General features: G+C 46.4%; 1 protein-coding gene across 3 annotated transcripts in view; it reads left to right on the plus strand.

Moving 5' to 3' along the window:
- The first annotated feature begins 6,781 nt into the window (after window positions 1-6,781).
- Window positions 6,782-9,480, plus strand: part of STN1 (STN1 subunit of CST complex) — a 44,453-nt gene continuing 41,754 nt past the window's right edge. The window contains exons 1-2 of one of the 3 annotated variants that reach the window (XM_017531123.2): window positions 6,782-6,866; window positions 7,474-7,668. In XM_017531123.2, coding sequence (XP_017386612.1) covers window positions 7,536-7,668 — 133 coding nt within the window. In that variant the 5' untranslated portion in view covers window positions 6,782-6,866; window positions 7,474-7,535. Of the gene's footprint in view, window positions 7,049-7,473; window positions 7,669-9,480 lie in introns of all 3 variants that reach the window. The other 2 variants (XM_017531122.2, XM_037739479.1) reach the window with 2 other exon arrangements.

A 9,480-nucleotide genomic window follows, 5' to 3' on the forward strand; every position in this document is an offset into this window, starting at 1 on the left:
TGACCAGGATGGTCTCGATCTCTTGACCTCGTGATTCACCCGCCTCGGCCTCCCAAAGTGCTGGGATTACAGGCTTGAGCCACCGCGCCCGGCCCACAAAACAGACTTTAAAACAAGAAATATTACTAGAGACAAAGAGGAACATTTCATAACAATAAGAGTCAATTCATCAGGAAGACATTACAATTAGAAATATATGTGCCTTTAACAACTAAGCTCAAAACACGTAAAGTAAAATGACACATATCTCAGAGATAAGTCACATGAAGGAGGGGGAAAAGTTACTGTCCTCTAATTACTACAACTCAGAGCCCCCACCTTATGGTGCTAAGTTATACAGCATTTATCAGGACATATTCTAATTGTGTGTTTACTTGTTTGGCTCACCTGGAGCCTTTTTTACTTCTGTATGCCTAGGATACAGCACTTTTTTCTGTCTTCCCAGAAGGTATAGAACAGTTGACTTTTGTAATCAATTAATTAATAAATGAATGGTAACCTAGGCAGAGTGGGAGAACAAAAGACAGTGTGGCATATTGTAGGAACTGTAAGTTGTTCCAAATACCCTCAGTTGTGTATTCCAGTGTGCACTACTGTATTTAAATTATTCATTGGATTTAAACAAACTTATCTCTCCAGACTTTCATCAATATTTTGAAGATGTGTTCTTCAGAACAGATCTGAAGAACATTGGAGAGATGCTGGTCTGAAGCATAGGATGGCTATGAGGGGCTGGTGGGAGATGAGCCTGGAGAGGCCAGGCCAGGAGGAATTTGGTAAGAAATGTTAAAAGATTTGAACTTTATTCTGCAGGCCACATAAAGCCATTGAAATATTTCAGACAAGAGAGTAACATTGTTTAATTTGTATTTTATAAGGCTCACTTTGGCAGTAGCATAGATGATGAATTGGAAGGAAGCCAGGCTAGAGCAGAGAAACTAGTATCAGTAAGCCAGGCAATAAATGATAGAAGCTGGACTCAGGTTATGGCAATGGGAACAGGGAAGAGAGGCTAAGTTAAAAAACCACATTTAGAAAACAGAACTGACAAGTCTTCATGACTAATTACATTGTAGGGTGAAAGAAAGGGAGGTGTCCTTGAAACATTCTGGGTTTCTGACTTAGACAATCAGCAAGTTGTGGTAACATTCATCCTGACATTTATCCTGACTGAGAAGGGAGAAACAGGGAGGAGTTGGGGAAGAGGTTTACTTTGAGGTACCCAGGAGAGTCCAGTTGGAAATTCAGATGAGGGACTCAGGAGAGAGATCTGGGCTACATGTGAAGAGTTAAGAGTCACTAGAAGATTGTTTCTTTTGAAGTTATAGGTTTGGATAAGGCCACTCAGAGAGAGTACATAGGGTAAGAAGGGAAATGAGCGGGAGATTGAACCTTGGGGAACATCAACATGTAAGAGATAAACAATAGAAAAGGACACTGAGAAGGAAGAAACAGAGGTAGTAGAAGGAAAACCTAAAAGGTGAAAAAACCTATCAGGAAGCCAAGGTAGGACAGAGATAAAATATGATCAAATCGACGTCAAATGCTAGTAAATCAGAAAAGAAAAAGATACAGAATGATAAGGAAAGAAAAGTATTCATTGAATTTGAATGTGCTAAGGTTATTGTGAGTCTTAGGAGAGCAATGTCAGTGGAGTGGTGCGCAGTGGTGGGGTGAGTTGAAGACCAAGATGAGCCAAATGATGGTGGGATGAATTAGAGACCCACCGCAGAGAAGTGTGGATAGGAAGCACTTAGGACTCTTCCAAGGAGCTCTGCTTTGAAATGAGATGAGAGTGAGCTGGAGGGCAGCAGTTAAAGGGGAGGAGGAGGTCTTCAGAGAAGCTTTTTTTGGTAAAGTTTAGATTATATTAAAGAGAGCAGGAGCTGGGGCTGGTGGCTCATGCCTGTAATCCTAGCACTTTGGGAGGCCGAGGTGGGTGGATCACCTGAGGTCAGGAGTTCAAAACCGGCCTGGCCATTATGGTGAAACCCCATCTTAAAAAAAAAAAAAGAGAGAGAGCAGGAGAGCCTGTTTTTTTGCCAACGGGAAGCCAGAGAGAGCAGGAGGATGACATCATCAGGGATTCAGCAAGGTTGCTAAGGAGGCAGGAGGACAAGTGATACAGATGAGGCCCAATGCATTAGGCCCAGAAATATTTTCTTAATCTAGTTTCTTCACCACCAATTGATTAATATCCACAAGACACAATTTTCAGGATAGATTTAGTAAATTGGATTTAGAATACCTCTTACCTATTTTTGTACCCCCCACCATAGTATGTTAGATATGGCAGGTATACCTACAATTTTTTTTTTTTTTTGAGACAGGGTCTTCATCTGTCGGCCAGGCTAGGGTGCAGTGGCATAACCACAGCTCACTGCAAGTTCCGATTCTTGGGCTCAAGCGACCCTCCCACCCCAGCCTCCTAAGTAGCTGGGCCTGCAGGTATACACTACCACACCCTGCTAACTGTTTTGTTTTTTTGTGGAGATGGGGTTTCACTATGTTGCCCACGCTGGTCCTAAACTCTTGGGCTCAACGATCCTCCCTCCTTGGCTTCTCAAAGTGTTGAGATTACAGGGGTAAGCCACGGCACTCAGCCTGACTACAATTTTTAAATTCATTAAATCATTCCTCTGATGAATGATTAACAACTCCCATTGCTTACAGGGAATAAAGGTAGAAGCTAACTCAAGTCCTTCAGAATCTAGCTAAAATCTTGGTCTCCAGCAGCTTCTACTGCAGCTTCCCTCTCCAGCCAGGCCGCTATGTTGGCTTGCCCAGTAACATGACTCGCCCATCCTGCTGCCTTTGCCCTGCTCCCCCTCCATCATGGCATCCCAGTATCCTTTCCACATAGGGTGAGACTAAGAATAAAATCCAAACCAACCATGGCCTACAATGTCCCTTGGATCTGCCTCCTGCCTATCTCTCCATTGCATATGCAACCACTCTCCCCACTCTCTCTTCCGTTCCTTGACCAGGGAAATATTTTGCTCCCTCCACACAGTGGCCCTTGCTTGGACTGCTGCCTGGAATGCTCTTTGCTTAGCACTGTGTGGCTGGCTTTTTACCCTTCGGGTCTCAAACTGAATGTCACTTCATCTAAGCACTGAGAACAATTTGTTTATTGTCCCTCCACTTTCCCCCTACAGAATGGAAGCTCCATGAGGGCTGGAAACCCACTGTCTTGCCTCTTTCTTATCCTCAGTGTCTATTACACTACTTGACAAGTGCTTTTAAAATACGCTTCATGAATGAAGCAGAAATGAATGAACAGCTCCTCCACAGTCTCAACATCCTGCTTAAATCTCACTGCCATAGGGAATATGAATAATAGCTGACATTTAATTAGGGCTTACCTTGTTCTAGTGGTTACATATATTAACTCACTTAATGAGGTCCCTCCATTTACCTCCTGTAACTCATGCAGTAGTTATTATCCGCGCTACACCTTTCATATTAAATCACAATTTAGCCTCTTGCTTTGGTATTTAATATTACATGCATCACTCTTTTTGCTCCAGTAGCATAATTAGTGCTCCTCCACAGCCCAGTGCCAAAGCACACAGAAAGAGCTCAAGATGTGCTGAATAACTGAAGATGTCCCTGGTCCCTGCCTGCCATTGCTGGGATTATAATAGTAACATAAGAAAAATATTGAGAGATTGTCTTTATTATATCAAAGATAAACACAGTCAGACTTTAGTGAAAGCAGTGAAAACATTTTACTGAATAACTATTGACAGTAGAGGAAAGAGCTGAGTTACCTTCAGATTCATATAGAGGTAACTGGGCTTTTTAAAGAGAAAATGAATTGGGGGGCAATGGGGCGGGGAAGAATGGCAGAGGCCTGAGAAGAGTCTGCAAAGTGAAAAAATTACAAAAAACGCAAAGGGAGGGAATCAGTCCATGTGAAACCCATCTAGGCTTGCTAACTGGTACTTACTGGGGTTATGCCCCTACCCTCCCACAGAGACTAGGTGACAAGGCCTTGTCTTCAGGTATTGGCTAGAACAAACAGTAAATTCTTTTGGCAGCCTTGAGTTTTCACAGGCAGACACTGTAAAGGGATCTAGGGCCATTCTAGGAATGTAGCCTTTGATTGAAACTATGTTAGCATTTGTTCAAGTCTTTATAGGCCAAGGTTGAGGACAAGTTGAAAAGGGACTCAAAGGAGTTTGGTCAAAGAGAGAATCTTTTGTCAACTGTAAACTTCAAACAGAAAACCTAACCCACTTTGCAAGTGGACAAACTGAATTCTACCTGTAAAGATGTCAACAATGGTTAAAACGCGATAGTTTGAGCTTTGAGGCATGAGATATCCACTTCAATCACCTCATTTTTCCAGAAGAACTTGCTCAAACCTTAACTTTCTAGAAAGAATTGCCTATTCTGTCACAAATGCTTCAAGACCAAGTTCACCAAGTTTCACATTAAGAAACTATAAAAGGCTGGGCACGGTGGCTCACGCCTGTAATCTCAGCACTTTGGGAGGCTGAAGCAGGTGGATCACCTGAGGTGGGGAGTTCGAGACCAGCCTGACCAACATGGAGAAACCCCGTCTCCACTAAAAATACAAAATTAGCCTGGTGTGATGGCACATGCCTGTAATCCCAGCTACTCGGGAGGTTGAGGCAGGAGAATTGCTTGAACCTGGGAGGTGGAGGTTGCGGTGAACCAAGATGGCAACATTGTACTCCAACCTGGGCAAGAGAAGTGGAACTTCGTCTCAAAAAAAAAATTAGAAGCTATAAGAATGGGTTCCTAGCATTACATCTTAATTGCTAGGTTTTGAAATACCTGCTTTGCAGTGTTGCAGAATTCCAATCAGAAGAGCTCTGCAGTGCTGAGGATTTTAGGAGTCCCTTCATACACATCCAGGCTGTGGCTTGGGATACCTGAAATCTGTGATGATGGAGACTAAAGGGAAGAGGATCCTCCCAAACTCCTCTAAATGCTTCTGCAGTCTGGAGATTCTGTTCTACGTCTCACCTTAGGTTTCAGTTATAACGTACTCCTTCAGGTTTGGGGCTCAGATCAAAAGGAACACCCCTAGACTCCGAGGAGTCCTCCCTGCATTGTAAAAGATGGTATTGGGACATTCTGCTCTGCTTATACGACCTGGGTGTGGTCCTTCCCAAGGCTGGCAGCAAGCATGGAGTCTCAAAGGGCTCTTATATCCAGCACTCTATCCTTGTCATCTCAGGCTCTGACACCCAATAGTGATTTCCGCCTTTGGGTTTCACCCTGGAGCCGATGCATACAGTCAGGAAAATGTCACCCAACCTGTCTCTCCCCATCTGACAGGTTAGCAGGAAGCATCTGTCCTACTGGGTGTGTTTTGTTGACAAGGGCCTCCCTCCTAGAGATGCGCTCGCTCGCTCTCTCTCTCTCTCTCTCTCTCTCTCTCTCCCCTCCCTCCCTCTCCCTCTCTCTCTCCCTCTCTCTCTCCCTCTCTCTCTCTCAGGAGGGCACTGTCGCCCAGGCTGGAGTGCAATGGCGCAATCTCGGCTCCTTGCAACCTCCACCTCCCAGGTTTGCGCGATTCCCCTGCCTCAGACTACCAAGAGGCTGGGATCACAGGCGCACACCACCACACCCGGCTAATTTTTCGTATTTTAGTGAACACGGGGCTTCAGTATGTTGGACACACTGAACTGGAACTCCTGACCTCATGATCTGCCTGCCTCAGCCTCCCAAAGTGCTGGGATTACAGGCGTGAGTCATCTCGCCCCACCCATGACTTCTCTTAATTAAATCTTAAACCCTACATCCCCTACTGTTCATTGCAGTAGAATCTGGGCAATGTATTTTACAAAAGACTGTTTTTGAGCTTCTTAAATGGCTGGGGAGGTAATTAAATGCCATGGGTCTAATGACATGCACATTTTCCATTCCAGCGGCTCGAAGTTCCTTCCCTGATAAATAGTTTAGCAATTATCTCTTTGGCCACTACCTGCCTCCCCCGGGAATGGTCTGCCGGGGTGATGAGTACTCCCCTGCCATTTTCCAGAGTCTCTGTAAATTAGGGAGAATTCTTGACGTCTCGAGCAACATAGCTCTTTATGGGAGTGGAACGTGGCTATCTTTCCTCATTTTAAAATAGAAATTCTGGGGACTAAGCACCATCGAGGTGGCCATGATTTACCAAAATGCCCGTTTTCCAAAGTTCTTAAGTGCACAACCTTCCATACTGTAGACCCAACATGGGGAAAGGAGACAAAATGTATTGTCATGATTTTGCACGGCTAGTCTCTGACAGGGTCAAGACCTCACATTCACTCGAGGGCTCAAATTTAGATATTCACATCTCCAAGTGAAACTGTAAAGTCCTAAGCGCGTGTGTCAGGTCACTTACCACCTGTAAATGAACATTTAAAATATGCCAAAATGTACTCGCGGCTCTGCTTACTTTTTGTTTGTTTTACATACCAAGAATCAAAAAGAAAAATACTCTGATCCTGCCCCAACCTCTAGGAGGCCCGGGTTCAGGGTCCCGCCACCGGCGGGAGGAGGGGTGAAAGGTGACTTGGAGGGCGGCGTTAGAGCGGCAGGAATTTCAGGGTCGGCTCCTAGGCCTCGACGGCAGAGGCTAGGACTGGAGCGGGGCTTCAGCGCTGCGGGAGCCGAAAGGACGCCGCGCTGCATCGGCTCACGGAACGGGGCGGGGCTTCGGCTGGATGGGGCCGAGCGCCCGGCGGGGCCGTGGTGGGACGGGGCGGGGCTTCGGTTTGGACGGGGCGTGACCGCCGGGGGATGGGTGGGGCTTGGGCGGAACGAGGCGGGACTTCGGAAGAGATTGGGTGGAGCCGTGGCGAGGCGCTGCCGCAGGAAGGAAATGCGCCGGCGCGGAGACTGGGGTTGGTTCCTGGCGGGGCCGGGGGGCGGGCTCGGGCCGGAACTCCAGAGGCGACCTCCGCCAACTGCTCCTGCGCCGGGCGGGGCGGTCGCCGTCCGCCGCTCCCAGCGCCGGAAGGGCTGGGTCTCAGAGCCCCTGGAGCTGCAGCCGGCGGGTGGGGCTACAAGTGGGTCCATTTTTTGGGTATCTTTCTTCCTCCTTTTCTCGGCTCTTCCCCAAAAGCGGAAGGTTTAGGGCAGAGCGACAATCCGACCCATCCACTGTGCCCCAACCCCTGCAGGGCTGCGAGGGTGCCCGTTCCTCCCTGGACCCCAAGCGGTGTCTGGTACGCCTGTATGGACGTATCTTTCCAGAGTGAAAAGTTGTGTAGCCGTTCCGAAGTTGGTTTTTTTGGGGAAGGACAACAGCGGGAGAGCCATACGGAACGCAGGCGTCCTGACGCGAGGAACGCCTCTTTCCACGCCCCGTGGCATGGAGTTTGACAGGGCCCTGGATCCCCAGGTTCACCCCTCCTGGAGTCCTGGACGCCCACCTGGGAGCAGCGTCAGGGCCGTGCCACTTTCACCCACGTTAAACGCATTGTATCCTCATTTCTGTGTCCTGTCTAGATGCTTGACTCAGTGATGCAGAACCTCTCAGGGTTAGTTGGAAGCCACAGCCCAGCCTCTTGATGCAGCCTGGATCCAGCCAGTGTGAAGAGGAGACCCCTTCCCTCTTGTGGGGTTTGGATCCTGTGTTTCTAGCCTTTGCAAAACTCTACATCAGGGATATCCTGGACTTGAAGGAGTCCCGCCAGGTGCCAGGTATGTGGCTGGCCACTCTGATGAATGCCCTGGACTGCATCTGCCCTCTTTCCCAAAGTCTCAGAAAGCTGGGATTAGAGGCTTTTAGGAGAGCCTTCCCTGCTGCAGGCTTTGAAAGTGACCTTTGAAAGTTTGCATGAGTTCATTTATTTGCAAGGTTAAAAAAAAAAAAAAAAAAAGTCTATTTTTTTTTTTTATATATAGGTGTTTGGGAGAGTAACCTTTGTACTGAGCTTTTTACCTGCATATAGGATCTTTCATATTTGAAATGCTCATTTGTTTTTCTTTGGACCTGCTCCTGTTGGAGAGATCGCTGGGCCAGGCATTCCTAGGCCTGGCTCCTTTCCTAAGTGTGCCACTTATCTGGCCTGGGCATGTGACTCACCTTCTGCAAAGTTTAGGTTTCTTTGTAAAAATGGAGCTTAACCCTGTGTAATTGTCTAATGGGGATTTGTTTTCTTTTGAATTAAGCAGAATCAAAATATTACTAACTCCCTGAGAGGAAGGACATCATCTGTCTTGTTCACCTGTGTATTCCCAGGATTTAGAACAGTGCCTGGCATATAGTTGGCCCTCAAATAGAAATAGTAGTTGAAGCAACAAGGCATTATACATGTAAAGTTTAAAAGTTTTTTGGGGGCCAGTCGCGGTGGCTCACGCTTGTAATCCCAGCACGTTGTAGGCTGAGGTGGGCAGGTCACAAGGTCAAGAGTTCAAGACCAGCCTGTGCAAAATGGTGAAACCCTGTTTCTACTAAAGAATACAAAAATTAGCCAGGCATGGTGGCGCATGCCTGTAGTCCCAGCTTCCCAGTAGACTGAGGGAGGAGAATGACTTGAATGTGGGAGGTGGAGGTTGCAGTGAGCTGAGATCATGCCACTGCACTCCAGCCTGGGTGACAGAGTGAGACTCCGTCTCAGGAAGGAAAGAAAAAGGTTTTTTCTGTATTAGATTAATGGTTACTAGAGACAGGTTTATCATACCTAAAAATATAACAAATATAGTTTGGGGTAGATTTAAATAATTCACGTAGCTGTGGGTAGATTGTCACATGTTTACTGTGCTATTTGAGAAGTTTGGTTAAACTTCCTTTGCTATTTTGAGTGAAGCTTACCAGTCAAGGAGGCTTCGGAATAACAAGCTATGAGTCAGAAATAGTCAAGAATCTCAAGCATCCACAGTTTTAATGAGATAAGGTTTTGTTTGTTTCCAGTGAAATGTACAAATATACTTGGATGACCTTATGCTAATACCTTTTGTGGAGATTTTTCACCACACCTTTATTTCCTAATTATTGTTTGAAATGATCCGTTTTCCACCTGGAAGGTAGCCAGCCTCCTCCACAGTTTTCCATTTTCCAATCTGTTATTCTTCATAGCTCATCTCTTCAGAAAGAAATTAATTCACACCAAATCCTAGCTTTCCTTGCTTAATGATCTTCTGCGGGTGAGCAAACAGGTACCAAGGACATGATAGGGGCTTAACTTTTCTGTAGGCAAAGGACTTTATGATGTATTAAAAACAAAGCAACAAAAAACAGGACCAGTGATCTTTGATTTATCACTGGTGAGAATGTTTCCAAGGTGTTTTAAAACTGAAACTTCGCCGGGCGCGGTGGCTCACGCCTGTAATCCCAGCACTTTGGGAGGCCGAGGCGGGTGGATCACGAGGTCAAGAGATCGAGACCATCCTGGTCAACACAGTGAAACTCCGTCTCTACTAAAACTACAAAAAAAAAATCAGCTGGGCATGGTGGCGCATGCCTGTAATCCCAGCTACTCAGGAGGCTGAGGCAGGAGAATTGCCTGAACC

This window comes from Cebus imitator, unplaced genomic scaffold, assembly GCF_001604975.1.
Source record: "Cebus imitator isolate Cc_AM_T3 unplaced genomic scaffold, Cebus_imitator-1.0 Scaffold71, whole genome shotgun sequence".
NCBI lineage: Eukaryota > Metazoa > Chordata > Mammalia > Primates > Cebidae > Cebus > Cebus imitator.